The sequence below is a fragment of the Mus caroli genome, unplaced genomic scaffold, assembly GCF_978045245.1.
Source record: "Mus caroli unplaced genomic scaffold, Mus_caroli_1 scaffold_6, whole genome shotgun sequence".
NCBI classification, from domain to species: Eukaryota; Metazoa; Chordata; class Mammalia; order Rodentia; family Muridae; genus Mus; species Mus caroli.
This window is the reverse complement of record NW_028227261.1, coordinates 96,504,340-96,523,038: the sequence shown is the minus strand read 5'-3', so window position 1 is coordinate 96,523,038 and position 18,699 is coordinate 96,504,340. Positions and strand designations below refer to the sequence as shown.

Sequence of the window (18,699 nt, the reverse complement as noted above, 5' to 3'; positions counted from 1 at the left end):
CTTAAATGAGTTCTGTATGTCTATATAGAAACTTCAAGATATTGATTACTAGTAGGAAAGTGTGTGTGTGTGTGTTGCATATGTGTTTGTAAACTGGAGGTAATCCAACTCTATCTTTAGAGCTTATTCTTTTAAAACAACAGTTGTGGATCAATTCTGGCAAATATTAAGGTTTGCTTATCATAGAGATGAATGAATGTCCTTATTCTTTTCAATTTTCTGCATGGCTGGAGGTCACAATGTCAACACCAGCACATTCACCTGGAGCTGTCTTTGACGTTGATCTGGTGGTGAGTAGGGTCTGGCAATGCCACTGGAGGAGTTTAAAAGGAATTCATGAGTACAGGGCCACCTTGATTGGGTCCCTTTACTTTATGGTAAATCTGTTTTGGCTGGCAGCTCACTTATCTTTATCTGACATTACAACACTGCACTAGCTCGGTCTATGGTGCTCACTTAATCAATAGTACTATGTCCTGGAGAGGGCTTGTTTTCTCCTTTCCTCTGACTCTGGATGGATTACATATTCTATTGCTTTGAACCCTGGGATGAAGTCGGAACTGAAAACTACTTACTGCTCATGGTGAGATGCTCTATGTTAGAAAATTTGAAGCTTCCATGAGAACATGAAGGTATATTGATAACACTTCACTTCCACACAGACCATAGATTTCCCTGGCCCCTGGCCTAACCCTTTTCAGTCTGCATATTTCTATGTGTACAGGTTTGGCTGTTGGTAGGAAGGTGGTAGCAGGCAGGCGCAAAGCTGGAAGGGGACTATGAAATGTTGTAAGGTGGTAACTCACATTTTTTCTTTTAACTTTGTGAGCTGATGGATCCAGCAGCAGCCTTAGGACAATGGCGATTGGTAAGGTTCACCAGCAAGAGCCGTCTATGCTTTGTACTGCAGAATGCAGTCTCCCATGTCTCCCTGCAGGCTGGGGGGGGGGAGGGGACCCACAGGCAGCTCCAGAACACAACTGGAGGAGTCATTTTGTAAACTGCATTCCACTGACATCCTACGTGCGCCCTCAGGAAGGTAAATTCTTTCCTCTAAGAACCCACAAAGGCTCAACCTTTATTACTGTACTTGTTGTGTCCACGTTAGGTTTCTTTTGATGAAAGATTTCTAAAGTAGACGTTAAAACACCATGGACTTCCAATGCAGATGGGCTCTCAGGCAGGTCATATAGCCCATTTTCATTTTACTTAGTGCAAGAATTGTCAGCTAAAATGTAAAATGTTTGAAAATATTGATTTTTTTGGTCTAGTGCTAACATAGTAACTTCTGTGCCCTGCAACTGTACTTCTTTCTTTTCATCATTACTTTGTGCATGTGTGTGTTCCTCTGTGTGTGTGTGTGTTTTCATTCTTGCATACATGTGTGTGTGCATGTGTGCATATATGCTCCTGTGTGTGCTTATTCACACATGTGTGTATATGTTCATGTGTGTGTTCCCAAGTGTGTGTGTTTATTCATATATGTGTACATGTGTGTTCCTATGTATGTGTGTTTGTTCATGCATGTGTGTGTGCACATGTGTGTTCAAATGTATGTGTGTGTACACGTATATGTGCTTATTCATGCATGCATGTGTATGTTCATATGTGCATGGGCTTGTTCATGCATGTGTGTGTTTCCATATGCATGTGTGCACAGCATTCCTGTGTGTGTATTCATGTGTGTGTGTGTGACCAGAGGCTGATGTCATGTGTCTATCTCTCTCATCCTCTACCTCATTTTCCAAGACAGGATCTCTTACTGAACTCAGAGTTCGACAGCTTAGCTAATCTGACTGACCAGTGAGCTCTAGAATCCACCTGTCTCTGACATCCCACCCTTGGCATTACAGATTGGTACTGCCACATAGAGCTTTGCTTTACACAGGTGTTAGGGATCTGAACTCAAGATTTCATCCTTTCTTAGCAAGCATGTGACAACTGGGCCACCTCTCTAGGCCTTCCTTTCATCTTTTGTAATTTCCCAAGAGCCAAAGTTTCTAAACCTGTATTACACTCATAGACTACAAACATCTTAGGTTGCCTAACTTAAAACTACAGGTTTGGGGTTGGAGGTATATGTTCAGTGGTGTTTGCCTAACGTGCAGGAAGCCATAGGCTATACCCCCAGAACTGCAAAACCCCAGGCATGAAGGTTCATGCATGTGATTGCAGCACTTGTGAGGTAGAGGCAGGAGGGTCAGAGGTTTAAAGTCATCCTCAACTACATAGGTGAGTTGCAGGCCAGACTGTCTTATATGTAGGAGACTCTATCTCAAAACAAAACACACACACACAACACACACACACACACACACACACACACACACACACACCATACACACACACACACACACACACACACACACACACACACACACCACACACACACACACACACACACCAAACAAGAACAACAGAATCTCTATAGGCTCACATCTAGGCCTTAGCCCTGCCTTCCTGCAAGAGGTGGTGAGACTCTACGGAGCCATTTTTTGAGTCAGTAGGTGAGGATATCTGACTTGGGGCTTTGCATTTAATTCCGACTCTACAGTGACTGCTCAGTCAAGGAAACAGAAAGTGAAACTCTAGACAGGGTCTTTTACCTGAAGCTGTTGGCGCCATCCTTACAAGTGGCTCCGTTTTGGCATGGCTGGCTGAGACACTCATCCACATTTTTTTCACACCGAGTACCCAAAAATCCGGGTGGGCATTTGCACGAGAACCCCCCAACTTGGTCTTTACAAACTGCGTTGTTTAAGCAGGGGCTCGACTGGCATTCATTGACGTCTGTTTCACAGTGTACACCTGGGGATGGGAGAGGATGAGAGAGAGTTGGGATGGGTCCCTCCAGAGGAAAACAAGCCACATGTGACTCCTTGGCAGAACCACTGCCACTAAACCTGCTCTAGATGCAGCTTGTTGCATCTAGATGACTCGCAGTTTGCTGAGTCGTTTCTGGATTCTGCAGTTTCAATCCTTAGCTCACTTTATCTTTCTTCTACACTATGCTTAGCAATGGACGTGGAGCTAAAATAACGTTCGAAAGGATGATAAATTTAGTTCTTTTTTTTTCTTGGGTTTTTTTTTTTTTTTGGCCTCATGTATTTCCTTCCCTAGCATTTTTCCCCTCGCAGACTTATTCCCTAACAATTAAGTACATATTTCTTTAACCATATTTCTCTCATCAGTTTGTAAAATATATTATTTTGCATCATTTACATTCATTTTATGAATGTCATTTACGTGACTTATCTCCAACAGTATGCTCATAAACTCCAAATATACTATTTAGATATTATATTCATTTAGATATTGTACTATATAACATAATATCTAGATGATACATTAATTAGTCAATACAGTAATCTCTATTTACAGAACTTTAGAGAAAGGAAAGAAACGCAAACGTCTTACCCATGTACCCTTTCACACAGGTACAGCGGTAGCTTGCCAAGCCGTCAGTGCAGGTTCCTTTATTTAAGCAAGGGCTGGAGCTACACTCATTTATATTTTCTTCACATATTTGACCTGAAAAAAATCATAGAGCCTTTGATCTGGAGAAATGTAACTTTTTTAAATGTATTTTTTTAAAAGCAAGTTGTTTAGAGTGAAAACAGGAATTGGAAATCATGGCAAATGAACTCGTAAAGTTTCGAATCTCTCTCTCTCTCTCTCTCTCTCTCTCTCTCTCTCTCTTTTGTTTTTCAATACAGAGTTTCTGTGTATAGCCCTGGCTGTCCTGGAACTCACTCTGTAAACCAGGCTGGCCTCGAACTCAGAAATCCACCTGCCTCTGCCTCCCGAGTGCTGGGATTAAAGGTGTGCACTACCACTGCCCAGCAAAATATTTCTCTTTAATCTTTGAATTTCAAAAGAAGAAAAAGTTTACCCAGAGATGTAACATATTTGGCATACACTGAGAAATGACGCCTATGTCTTCCTGATCACGTGTGTGTATGTGTGTGTGTGTGTGTGTGTGTGTATTTAAACTTAGTTTTATTTTATATGCATTGGTGTTTTGCCTGTATGCATGTCTGAGTAAGGGTGTCAGATCTGGAATTACAGACAGTTGTGAGCTGCCATATGGGTGCTGGGAATTAAACCTGGGTCCTCTGGAAGAGCATCAGTGCTCTTAACCACTGAGCCATCTCTCCAGGCCCTCTGACCATGTTTTTAAGAATGTGTGATCATACTTAAAGTTGTTTTCTCACATTATCTGTTCAACAGTTATCATTCTTTGTTGTGCATTCCTTCTGAAGTTAAGCTGTAATGGCACAAAATTGACAAAAAGTACTGGAGAAAATACTGAATAAAGAAAATAACTTATTTTGTTCTGGAAGTCCAGGAAACAGTAGCCAAACTTCTGTGCAGAACAGAGACCAGGTCTGTGCTATTACCAAGCACAGGTCAGAAATAAGCCAGAGTGGCAAAACTTTCAAATTCAAGTAATGTTTGAAGAGTACAGTATGCTTAAATCCAAGGCACACATGGAATTGCACGACACACGTATAGTAGCATATATATCCTACCACAAACTACACTAAAGAGAAAATTTATCAATAAAAGATTGTGAGGATGGCAATTCTAACAAACCTATGAACTCATACTGACTTAATAAGCACTGTTCTATTACTATTGATTGTCAACCTTGCCACGCTCTCTGGTCGAGTAAGCTTGACAGGCTGAGGCTTGAAAGCTACTCACGAGGCAAAAGAGTTTCACAGAAACTTGCTCCTGGAGTCTGGCGTTCTCTCTAACCCATACATTAATTTTCCATTCCCGAGTTAGTCTAGTGTATGGATCCACGTGCTCTCTTTTAGTATTATCCTATTATAAGTGCCTTTTAAGATTGAATTCTGACATAGCTAAAGCCAGTGTTCCAACAGTCCTAGAACGTTCTTGAGCAAGACCATAGGCTTGTAATTCAGTAAGAATGTTGCTATTCACTGACATTCAGAATAGCCTCTGTTACTACACTATCACTTTGAATAAAAGCTAAGTCACTCCCTTACACAGGAATTTACCATCACTAAGGAAGAAGGAAGTTTCAGACCAAAGGAGAAATCAGAATAGATACTTAGAACTATAGCGGAGTTATACCAATACACACGTATTTACAATGGCCTAAGGGGAAGGTGGACTATACAATAGACTAAAATAGGAACTATGGCAAGGGCACGAAGCCCTTGACCCTGGCTTCTAAGATTAAGTGAATCTTAGGTGGAGCCCTTGTTAATCCCAGTTGTTAACAATGAATTCTATCCCAGGTGGTTCCTGTTAGACCTTCTGTGTTTGCATTCCTCTGTTTTATGTAAGAATCCAGTAACCTCTTTGTAGCTTGCGAGTGTGTCACCCAACTTCCTTATTGTCTTCTGTATAAAAAGTCTGATGCTTGATTTGACAAATTACATTCAGATTCTACACAACCTCTCCTGTGTGCATCTGTCTGTCTTTCATCCCATCTGACGCTTTGCCCACCAGCGACTAGAGACCCATTCCACGAAGACAAAGGGGCCCAGAGGGTCTGCGGCACAACCTAATAAACCCAGAGTCACCCGGAATGGTGGGACCTCTACTAAAGAGTTGCCTCAAGTATACTGGCCTATGGTCAGGTCTGAAAGACATTGTCATTCCTGAAGATTGATGATTGAAGATTGCCCAGCCTACCATGGGCAGCACCATCCCTAGGCAAGTGGGTCTGGGCTCTATAGGAAAGCCATCTGAACATGAGCCAGAGCACAAAGCCAGCAAGCAGAGCACCCTTCTGTCTCTGAGTTGCTGCTTTGAGTTCTTCCTCTGACTTCCTTCAGTGATGGACTGTGATCTGGTGTTAATTCAAATAAACCCTTCCTTGCCAGATTGTTTGTCAATGTGTTTTTTCACAGCAAGGAAAATCAAACTATAATGAGTATTTTCTTTTCAATAGCTATTTACAAAAACATAAGCAGCCCAGTATACTGCACACCTAATAAATGTATACTATTCAGAAGCTTGGGTCTCATTTTCTCCTAGTACATGTCTCCTAGTACATGTCATTCTGTCTAAAGACTTCTCTGTTTCAAACCTGTGTTCTCTTTTCTATATATTATACTGTACCTCATGCACACTTTTTTATACACACTCAAAGATTTGTATAAGAAAAAGTCCTAAAGATTGAAAGTGGCTCCCAAGTTTTAAGTAGAGAACTGTATGCGGAGATGCATCATCTTTCCGCTGCTTATGGAAATGCAGCCATAACGACAAGGCAGTGAGCAAGGAGAGGAAGTGTGGGAAATAAAATAGATATGGCTAGGCATCCGGCAGTGGGACCACCTGGGTTCACATGCCGAACACACATGTCCTCAGTGCAGGCAGCAGGTGTGCAGACCTGCAGTCCCACAGTCAGAACCTGAGCATGTCTACCTCTCGGCAGTTACATGGGACACAGCCCCTGAAGTAAACCACACACTTTAATTTGTGCTCATTAAACAAAAGGTTATCTCTTTTCCTGTAAAAGATGAATAGGCATACACTGCATCTGCCTGATTGCCGGCTGGAGGGAACTTCAGAGCTATTTTCAGTCTTTAGGACTTTTTCTTATACAAATCTTGGAATGTATATAAACACAAGGGTACAGTATAACACATGGAAAGGCAAATGAGCAAGGCTGAATATTAGGGGATGGTAAAGGCCTGAATGCAGGCCAGGGGCACGAGTTATGAAAGAGGATAAAAACATAATTGTTTTTCTGTTCTAATTCTGTCATGGATTTTTGATAAGTGCATAAATATCTATTTGACAGTAAAAGTGTAAAATCCAATGTGACAGTCCAGGCTTTAGCATCACTATTCAAATTTCACAGAAGTTCATTGAGATGTATAGACTTTGGGTCTGGTTAATTTAGTCTAATGTTTTTTCAATTTGCAAGTTTTTTGAATGAAAAGTTTATAAATTAAAAAAAATCTTTGAATTAGACTTCTAGAAAACCTATAATTATATTGTATGAATTCAGTGTGCCTCTGCATAAGACTAGGGCTAACATCATGCCATGGATCCCAAATGAACAAAACAGAAGTGGTTTCAAAGGATTGCCACCATACATTATGTTAAAAATTTTTATTTCACTATGAAAATTGTTTTTTGGTGATAAAATACTTAAAATATAGTCCTGTCAAATGTTTAAAAGGATTTTAAAAGACTTACTAAATACAGAATATAATATTGATGCTTGAATTAAAATAGTTATTTAAGTATAATTTAGTATAACATTTCATGCGTTAGGTATAGAGATAACTTGTTAATATGGTCTCCACTGCTTTCATAACACTACTATGAGGTTGTTACTACTTCTAAGGACATAAATCACCTTCTATTTCATGAGAATCCATTATCAATACTAGAATCATTATAGTGGAATTTAACGTGGGAACTGATAATCAGGTTGATGTTTCTAAACTATTTTGGAGGGAGGATACTTGGACGTGGCAATTCTCTCACTTAAAACACAACACACACACACATATATATGCATATATATGCAGGTATATATATGTGTATATAAATATATATATATATATATACCCTCAAGTTAAAGAGAAAAGCAGGACAAAAGTGACTGTTTCATAATAACAATCACACACACACACACACACACACACACACACACACAGAGTTCAAAATCTTAGTAAGGTACCAGTGAAGAGCTATGGAAGGACCTGTTTACCACGAGAAAAGAAAATGTCTCCTCTAACTTCCTGTTCTTCCTTTTCCGCACCTGACACTCAGAGGGTCACAAATTGCAGATGAAGAGAGAACCAGGCCTGCCCATTTTGTAAACCACAAGCAATTTAAAACTGACAAATTGATACTTTGTTCTCCTCACATAACAATATAATAAACACTTTTCAAATGTACGTAAGTGATGCAAGACAAGACTAGGTTTATATTGCAAAGCCATGAGCCACGCCCCTTACCTGAATAGCCCAATGAACATTCGCAAGTGAATCCCCCAACTTGGTCTCTACAAATTCCACCATTGAGGCAAGGCAGCGAGCTGCATTCATCAATATCTGTTTCACACTTTAAGCCTAAAATGTAAATCAAACACTAAGTGATAAGTCAAAGGAAGGGAGTAATAAACTCTGGTGATCATTTGAAAGTAATGATCTCCATAATCTAGGCGTGTAAGGGAGAGCTGGCATCCAGCTGTGTTTAATGAAGGAACTACATCTTCCCATATAGACTTAAGATACCTTAGAACACTCCATGTGAAACAGAAAAGCACCTTAAATCCTTAAGAGAATGTAGAGGCAAACTTATAATTATAAATTGGAGCCACAAATTATAATTAATCATAAGGTTAAAATAAACCCACAAAAGTACATAGAATTGCTACTAAGGTCACTTGGCTCAAAGGGTGGGGTGGGGTCAAGTTTTGCTAAATCTGAGCTCATAAAGTAGGTGCCCTGCAATGGGACATCATCTTTCCATAGGATGCACACAAGTTTGCTGGGCCAGCTCTATCAAAATCCCTCTCTGCTGGCTGGACTCAGATACTAGCATCAGCATCAGCATCACCTCAAGACAAAAGAGAAATGCCATATTTCAAGCCTTCCAAATAGTTATGGTACACTAATGTATGAGTAGTGGTATTTATATGCTTTCTTTAAATGGCCACTCACGTGTAGAATCCTCGGAAATCACCCATCCTTCCATCCATCCATCCATCCATCCATCCATCCATCCATCCCCTCCCCTGTTCTCCTCTTCCTTCTCCCCCTCCCCTCTACTTCTTCTCTTCCTCTTCCCCTTCTTCCTTCTTATTTAAATAGGATCTCACCATGTATCCCTGGCTGGCCTGGAACTCACTTTGTAGACTAAGCTGGCTTTGAACTTAGAGAGATCCCCTTGACTCTGCCTCCCAAATGCCGGGATAACAGGCATGTACCATGAACATGGCAAGTTCTATATTTCCTATGAAATGTCAGCACATTTTTTTTAAAAAAGAAAGCACACCCAAGATCCAATTGTGGTAACTGGAATGTCTATATTCTTGCTAGTGTTAGATGTCTTTTGTTTCCAAATTTCCTTTGGCCTATTTCTTTTTGGTGAATTCTACTTAAATATAATTTTCCATGAAAAACTTTCAGAGTTTGTCACATAACTTTTTCATTTGAAGCAAAAGACATATTAAAAAAAAAGAGATTATTTTTTAATTAATTGTAATTTTAAGATATAGTTTATTTTCTCCTAAAATTGTTTCTGGACACATTTGCAATGTGAACCAAACTACAAGTAAACATAACTCTTAGAGCCTCTAGTCCAAAGCCCAGGTGTTCTGAAGTTAGAAACAAAGTATAGATCTCATGGGTGAAGAAGAACTTCACAGCTGAGTAACAAGGAGAGAAACTAGGAATTTGTTTTAAAATGTTTGTGCTGGACAAAGTTGAACATCATGAGTTTAATTTGTGTTAGAACAAAACTTTAAATAGGACTCCCAGACTATTCCACTTAACGCCCCAGTTATAGTGTTAACTTCATAATGAAGTTTTCCCCCACTTTCCCTCCAAACTGTACAAAGAAGACTGTTAGATACGCATGCCTTTTATCTTGTTCAGCCCGATATTTCCTCTCATTAGCATTGTCTGGTGTCTCACATGGTTTGCGTTTAGCATCACAAAGTCTGATTCGCTACACGTGCCAATTTCACATGAAACATGATAAAATTAGTATTCTTTTATGGTACCTGTGTATCCAGGTGGGCAGAGACAGACATAACCACGCCCAAGCTGTTGGCAGGTCCCGCTGTTGTGGCAGGGGTTTAAGAAGCATTCGTGAAAGACCTACCAGGGGCAGAAAAGACATGTGTTACAGGGAAGCACTCAGGTCATTTCAGAGCATTCCTACTGAGGAGCTAGAAGGTTGCCACTGTGCATCCAGGTGAGTTCATTCAAGCTATTGGGGTCACTGCTGTATCATAGCAGCCTGCATGGGAATAAATGATGATTCTACAGTGAGGTAAACAGATGCAGTGTTCCTACGTGTAAGTTGCATGTTAGAATCCCTTAGAGATGATTTTGAAATATATGACCTTCAGGGATTAACCAAGGCCAGTTACTATAGAGCCTCAGTGTGAAGTCCATTATTTAAAAGTAGCCAGTGGACTCCGTCATGCCATGCTTTGGAGGGTCCTACAGCTCTCTGTATCCAGCCAGCTCACTTTCCAGCAGCTTACTATGGTAGACTGTGGGAAGATGACAGAAGAAATACAGTATCATTGGCTTTAAAACCATCAAATGGCAAAGGTCTCAAGTAGGATGAATTAAGAGTAATGACAGAATCGACCCAAGATATCTGACATAGCATCTTAAAAAATAAAACAAAACTGGAAAGCAGGCCTGGGAATATTCTCTTTGGCAGGGCACCTACCTGCCATTGTGAGTCTGTCAGTTCAATTCCCAGGACCACGCACACATACACACACATGCACTCTCAAGCACACTCACATGCACACGCACAGAGGGAACAATTGGCTTATTTATATTCCTGAGTGACAAAACTTAATTCTTCACGTGTTATCCCAAGGAACAATTTCTTTGGTCATAAAAATATATAAATAATTTTGAAATAAAAGCTGAATTATCTTCAACCTCTATTTTAAAAAAAAGCCTTTGGTAAACCAACCCCTGACCCCCTTTTCCAGCAATGGGTCGATTAGGGATCAAAGCCTCCCACATGTACATAGTGCTGAGCAGGCATTTCTGGGAAAATAATTCCAAATTTTGATACTAAGAACATCTAAAGCTGTATTTTTAAAAATTCTTATTAAGAATCATAATGAAATATTCCTTCACAATATTCATAATCTGATTAATGTTTCAAGCCCATCTATTCTGTGATACATAGAACGGCAAATTATTTTTCAAGCATCCCATCCAAGAAATGTTCTGTGTAGGAAGCAGACTTGCCTGACTGCTGACTTCGTACTTGTTCTGGGTATGTCCAGGGGCCACGAGGGGCACTATGCTTTCTTCTGCTGCTGAGAAAGTAGAGCTAAAACCTAGCAAGGCAAACGGGCAGAATGTCAGCGTGTGGTAGGTATCGCCCATAATTAAACTCTCTCGAGATACTCTGGGTAAGATCTGGTTGCAGAGTGAGTCAAGCCATACATATTTTGTTTCAGTAATATTACACAGGAAAACACAGTCACAGGAGGCATGTCATTCCATCCTAGGCTCTGGGGGAGAAGTATTAATTACCAAGTGCAATGTTTCCAAAATAATTCTTCTAGTCTTGTCATCTAGAGGACCTTAGTCATCTGGTAAGATGGCATACTGAGTAACGGCACTTGCCGACAAGCGTGACCATCTCAGTTAGATCCTAGCACACACGTGGTAGCGGCTGTAAAGTATGTGAATTCCTCCACATTGTTTTCCTGCCACATGAGAGTTGTGGCACGTGCATGCATGCATGCATGCGTGAGTGAGCACACACAGGTACGACATACATAAATAAATGTAATAAAATTGTTTTAAAAGATCACAGAAGAATGAATTAATAAGCCCAGATACCAGAATCTACCTTAATGGTGATGTTGAGAGCAGAAGGAACCAGAGAGGCAAATACAGGTAAGATTCAACATGGGGTTTGTAGATGAAGGCTGAACTTACTTGAGCAATCTGTGATGGACGTGGCGCCAGTGATGGTTGTAGTTCCATAAAAGGGACAAGCGAGGCAGAAGGACTTCCCTGCATTGGGTTGGTAATAGTCTCGAGGGCAAGGGTAGCAGGGTGTTAGCCCGGAACGGGAGAATTCTCCTACCGGGCAGGGCACTGGGAAGAAAAGAAATCATTTGTGTGCATGGAATTACACATTACATTTAAAATAAGCTCCCTAGACTTCAGTTTCGAGAAAGTTACTGAAACACTTGTGTCAGCTCTTTAGATTTGGAAAAGGAAGTCCCAGACACCTAATTAAATCAGCCAACCAATGTATACGATGAGAAATGCTGCGTCTATATTTATATATGCAGCAGACAGGCTCATATTTTCATATCAGTACTCTTTAGTACATAATACAAAGCTAAACATACATAGTATAAACATGCCTTAATGTTCTGATCATGAGGAAAGAATGTAGAAACCTCACTTAATACTAATATTAATAGGAAGGCCAAATTTGAAACAGTGTACTGAGATAACCAGGGGGAATTATTACCTTGCAAGTATCATTTATAGATGGTGTTAAGGAGAACAAATGTAGCCATGGATCTCAATAAATTTGGCCTTTACATAAGTTTACAGGACACTTGATAATACTGTATTATAAACCAATGGCATAGATTTCAGGAACCTTTCCCATGGAACAAAGTATAATAATGTAAGATGGTGTGATGTGTAAGCTTGTTTGACTTCAGTGAGCACATAGGTATGGGATCGACATGCCATAGGCCATGCCTGCTAAATGTATACAAATAAATAGATGAACAAGTTAATATGTTTCCAAAGCTAGTGCCAGAGGTCACTAATTCCCCCTCAGTTCCCATTTTAACATCCTCTTGAAGGGTCAGAGTGAGAGATGGTATAATTCTGGTCCTCTCAAAATGTAAGATAAACTCAGCAAACAACCACAGCAAAACCAAACAAAAAACCTGAACAACACATCTATAAACAAATCAATGTAAACGAAAGGAAATCAACAACAACAAAAAAGATAGATTGAAGGAAGGAAGGGAGATGAAAACTAAGAGAAAGTATGTGAAGGTCCATTTTTATAAATCATATATACTTCAATTTAAAGTACAACAGTGTTGGTCCCAACCTACAGAAGATGCTGAGCTAGTCCCGGTTCTCCTCATGGTGAACTGAGTGTGGCTAACTATGGTGGGAATACGAGGAGGTGTGGGGGCGTTTACCAGAATTCTGCCACATTCTGGGAATTAGAACTGCTTAATTGCAAAGCTAATGTTGAACAAACCTCAAGGCTTGCTTAGAAGACTGGAAGAAAAGTCAAATATGAATTCAGTTCCCTATAAAACATTCCAATTGCTTTGTGGTCAGAGGAAGTTGGGGCACAGGCCGAATTATTTTACTGCAGACTTTCTTTCAAAATTAGCTCACATAGTGGCAAAACCAGAGAGTACTTAGCAGATCCATCCCAAGCATATTGTGAGGCTTTTCTTTATCTGACACTGAAGTGAAACATAAAACAAAACTGGAGGTTGCTTTGACGCAACAGGCAAGGTTTGTACACTTCAACCGCCGTTTAGAAAAATTCTCTTCTCAAAGCTTTGGTAAAACCGTAGGTTGATGAACACTACTCAAGGAATCTGTTAAGTCTAAAACATTTATCTCCCATATGAGGATTCCATTAGCTCAGATTCAGCTCTAGACACACCCCACCCTCGGTCACAAGTAAACTCCGTTCTTGGCCAGTTCCCAGGAATCTTGGTCTCTTTATGTCTATAGCTGTGTATGGAGATGTGTGCTTGCCTCGCTGTGTAGCCTGGAGAGCAGGGCTAGAAGGAGGCTGGCTCTTAGGAACATGACCCCTCCAATAAGAAAACAACTTTTTACTCTCTGGCTGTAAACCTTAAGTTTTAAATAAAAGTATCAAGAATGAGAGGACTCACACTTTTAAATGTCATCACGTACACCTGCTCTTCTAGCTACCCTCTGTTACTTCAGAGGCAGTTGACCAACCATTTACTCTAAATACAGCTCCACTGGCTTTACAGAGAAACAAATTTGGAGTTTCTAGCAACAGGTTGAATGTGTGTGTGTGCGTGTGTGTGCATGTGTGTGTGTGTTTATATGTGTGTTCATGAGTGTGTGTATGTTTATGTGTGTGTACACTGTTATTATGATGCATTTGTGTATGTGTTCATGTGTATGTAGACATTTGAGTGTGTTTGTGTGTATATATGTGTGTATATGTTCATGTGTGTGTATACCTGTGTGTGTGGGAGGCTGCAAAAGGTCAACTTTGGGTGTCTTCCTCTATCACTCTTCATGTTATTGTTTAAAACAGGATCTCTCACTGAACCTGGGGCTCATGGATAGACAAGATTGGTTGGTCAACAAGCCCCAGAGTCCTCCTGTTCCTGCCCCCACCCCCACTGCTGGGAATACATGTGTGCTGCCGTGCCTGGCTTCTCACATGGGTGCTGTTGATCTGAACTTAGGTCCCATGCTTGTACAGCAAGCCTGTAGTAACTCGGCCATCTCTGCAACCCATATCATCCATCAATTTTGACTGTCAACTCTGGCTTTGAGACAGTGTGAACTTTTTATCTTCTTGTTTGCTTACATTTTCAGGAATTTCTGGTTGGGTAACTATAGTCAGCTAGGGTGGTCGAGATATTCAAAGTGGAATGCTGACCTTTTCATTTCTGTTTAAACCAGTAGCTGCCACAGTGTGATCCCGGAAATTGTAAAGGTTGGCATTCCAGAATACTAGGTAGAAATGCACATTTACCCAGTGCATGAATACCCCAGGGACAGAACCCATAAACCTGCACGTCTGTGGTACCATGCAACCTCATGCTTATTACAGAAGTCTTGGGCTATATACAGAGACTCTGTTGTTTATACTGAAGTGCTGACCAGCTGGAAACAAGGAACTCCCCAAGAAAAGACAGTTATTTACATTCTTTGCATACTGTGGACATTCGGCTTTGTTAAAAGCACCCCGTTCCTCCATGCAGAGGACTTAGCATATGTAAATAAATATAAGCATCTAAAACATGGGTGATAACCTCCACAAGCAGAGATGTCCACGGCTCCTCTTTTCACCGTTGTGGTGGTTTCTGGGCATAGGAGGCAGCTCCGGGATCCAAATTCGGGTTGATAAGTACCCAGTGGACACGATTCGCAGGTCTCCAGCCCACTGGAAGAGTAGGTGCCTTGCTTACACTGAGCTGAGAAGAAACGTACCATGCAATGAGCAACAGGATGAAGCTGTTTAAAATTAGTTGGGTGCAGGGTAGGGCTTCTCCAGTCTAAGGCAGGACAGAAAAGGAAACACAAATGCTTCCTCTATAGCTAGTGACACAAGGTTTTGTATACCACTAAGTTTTAGACATATGCCCAATTCCTTCCATCGCTGCTTATCAGAGTTTTAACCACATAGAGTGTTTAGTAGTCTTTAAACAAAGCTCAAAATAGACACCACAGTGACCCACTATCTTCAAAGCAAGTTGTGCACTGGGAGAGCTGTGTGAAGAGGGACAGGAAGGGAAACTCAGATTGGCCTCCATCCATCTAAACACAGCAGTGCACATCTCTAGGGAGGACAGATTCTTCTACTGCCTCCTCCAACAGCTTCATTGACCCACTGTCTTTTCCTTCAGTGTCTCCAACAGACTCTAGTTGTCAGCATTGCTAACAGTTCTGGGGCATTTCCAATCACCCAGCACCTCCTAGAATTTATATTTATCAATAAACACGAACAACTGCCTTCAGATCCATAGCATGGAGGAGAAATTTCAAACAGTTAGGTGTGTCTCCTGTTAACCTTCATTATGAAAGAAAACATTTCCACCAGAGACTTGTGTTGTGAAGAACAGGAGAAATGTGGAAAACGCTGCACTTCCTAGAGGCAAGAATTTATTCAACTGTGTCCACTGGGATTCATTTCCAAGTCAATAGATTACTGATCACATCATATCAAACACTATTCTAACAGTATTTGTTAGATGCTGTCTACATCTAATTTGATTTCGAAGTGCCACGAACGTCCTTCTGTCCTTCCTACTAATTAGTGTGAGATTCATGAGAAAGTTTCAGGCTAGTTAATGAATGTGGATTGAAGTTTGTCTGAGAGAAGGGTGGGCATGTAGCAAGGCACAGTTCCAAGCAGAGAGAAATGATTTTTCTGGACCAGGGAAACATTCACTTAGTGCTTTATAACTATAAGAAAGGATGTGAAGAATTGCTTTTAGCACTGCTCTTATTTCATCTATTTTTAGACTGATGAATTGAGACAGGGCTAAGAACCCTCTACCCCAGTAAGTCTCAGCCTCCCTAATGCTGCGACCCTTTAATATAGTTCCTCATGTTGTGGTGAACCCAACCATAAACTTAATTTTGTTGCTACCTTATAGCTGCAATGTTGCTACTGTTAAGAATTGTAATGTAAAAATCTGATACGTAGGATATCTGATGTGTGGCCCCTATTGAAGGGTCCTTTGATCCCCAAAGGGGTTTGGATCCACAGGTTGAGAACTGCTGCTCTACTGCAAAGCATGGAAGTCAGCATACTGGATATTTTTTAGTGTTGTTTTGCTTTTGAGACAAGACTTCTCTGTGTAGCCCTGTTTGTTTCGGAACTCCCTCTATAGACCAGGTTGGCATCGAACTCATAGATCTGCCTGCCTCTGCCTCCCAAATGCTGGGATTAAAGTTGTACACCACCACATGTGGCCGCATACTGAATATTTTAACCTAAAGGGATGTGAAAGCACTGTAGAAGCAGGCAGGCCTCTCTGAAACTCCCTATTTCTCTTTCTCACAGTAGATCTTGAGACCATAAGAGACCTGTTCATTCTGCTCTCCAGAGGAAAGGGGCACTCTTGCCTCTGAAGACACTAGGACCCAGGGAGAACAGACAAACAGGCTCTGGCAACACCCTCTTACTCTTTGTCCCTTTGTACTTCTACACAGCCACTCACCTCATCATCAAGCTCAGCATCACACACACACACATACACACACACCATACACACACACACACCACATACACACCACACACACACACACACACCACATACACACACACCACACACACACACACCACATACACACACACTACACACACACACATACATACCACACACACACACACACACACCACACACACACACATACACACACCACACACACACACATACATACCACACACACACACACCACACACACACACACACATACACACACACATACACACACCACACACACACCACACACACACACATACACACCACATACACACACACACCACACACACACACACACACACCACATACACACACACACACACCACACACACACACATACATACCACACACACACACACACACACACACACACCACACACACACACATACACACACCACACACACACACATACATACCACACACACACACCACACACACACACACACACACATACACACACACATACACACACCACACACACAAACACCACATACACACACACACCACACACACACACACACACATACACACCACATACACACACACACACCACACACATACACACACACACACACCACATACACACACACACACACACACGTATGTGCACACACGTGCGCACACACACACACACACACACACACATTTCCGAGTTTCTTTGTTTTCATTTCTAAAGGCTCCTGTGCCATGTAAAATTTTCATTAAAAATGGGTATGATTGTTAATTTATGTTTTGATACAGAAGCCTTGACCAAGACCAAGCGATTGGCAAAGAAACCTCCCTCCCGTTACAACTGGGCACAAAATCCAACTGTTTCTGGTCAAACCTTAAGCCTCTACCTTTGCATTCAGAGACGCTTCTTGAATGGAGATATTCCGTGTGAGTCCTTGGGGGACAGAGCTTGCATTCCAGCTGCCCTTCTTCATCTTGGTAGGATCCCATGAGGCAGCTTTCACAGGTGGAATGCTCCAGAGAGTAAGAGGTTCCCAGGGGGCAGTTGACTGTGGACAAAGCAGGCAGGAAATTCAAGTCCCACAACCATGGCAGCCTTCGGTTCCTTTTCCCCAGGAAGCATGTTTCTAGGTACTACTGTTTTTAGGTTAAATTTCACTGTAAGAGTTTTACACTCACAGTGGGTAGACCTTCCAGATATAGATTGCTAAAAACCAATAGTAGTAGTTTTTTTTTTTTTTGAGAAGATGTATACATTTTATTGACCAATCAGGATTGATATGATTGGGCTTTAAAAAAAAATAGAGGAAAGCATTATAGAAAATGCATAGTTAACAAAGAAAAAACTGAAGGCAAGGACAAAAGAATGAATATTTAGATACGCTTGTAATGGCTTTCTGATATTGAAGATGGTTTCTAAATTATCTCTCTGCACACAACGCCCCCCCCCCCGCCCCCAATAAAATGAAGCTATTTATCCATTGCAGTGTCATTTCCAATCACAGAATTCAGGTCAACACAGAAAGACTAAACAAGAGAGAGAATTCTTGCCCTCGGAGGGAGCTGTTTTAGGCATAAAACCTCTGATCAAAAGGCTCCAAGGCAATGGGCACACTTTAGAATTCATAGTGTCATGGAACTTCTGAGGTCAAGTAGAGTGTTACACTCACTGAGCAGGTGGTTATCAAAGCATGCTAGAGAGACACCTGAACTTCATCCCAGGTGATTTGGAGATGCTAATGAATTCAACTATTACCCGGGTGCAATTTGAAAATGGTTTCCTAATTCTCTATCACTATTGTGGCAGGGGCATTGTTTCTCGGGTGGGCCCTAAGCGGAGCCATGCTGCATCACAAACATTTTATGTTAGCACAGGTTTGAAGGCGCCACTGAGATGAGAGAAATGTTGGTCAAGTCAATTCCTGATTGTTCTTGGAGAGGGAAGATGGAACCAGAGTAGGCTTATAACAACGGCTTTGAATGAGTTGACTTTTGTCACACTAGGGATAGCAAAAGCAAGCTATAGGCATGGTAGCTAGAACGTAAGGAG

At 41.1% G+C, this 18,699-nt stretch overlaps 1 protein-coding gene across 1 annotated transcript in view; it reads right to left on the bottom strand.

Annotated features, from left to right (window-relative positions):
• Positions 1-18,699, bottom strand: part of Svep1 (sushi, von Willebrand factor type A, EGF and pentraxin domain containing 1) — a 180,004-nt gene that overhangs the window by 62,648 nt on the left and 98,657 nt on the right. The window contains exons 17-24 of the mRNA XM_021160495.3: positions 17,537-17,698; positions 14,738-14,899; positions 11,652-11,813; positions 10,950-11,041; positions 9,728-9,824; positions 7,956-8,069; positions 3,418-3,531; positions 2,607-2,808 (exon numbers count right to left, since the gene is read on the bottom strand). Of these exons, the coding sequence (XP_021016154.1) occupies positions 2,607-2,808; positions 3,418-3,531; positions 7,956-8,069; positions 9,728-9,824; positions 10,950-11,041; positions 11,652-11,813; positions 14,738-14,899; positions 17,537-17,698 (1,105 nt within the window). The remainder of the gene's footprint in view (positions 1-2,606; positions 2,809-3,417; positions 3,532-7,955; positions 8,070-9,727; positions 9,825-10,949; positions 11,042-11,651; positions 11,814-14,737; positions 14,900-17,536; positions 17,699-18,699) is intronic.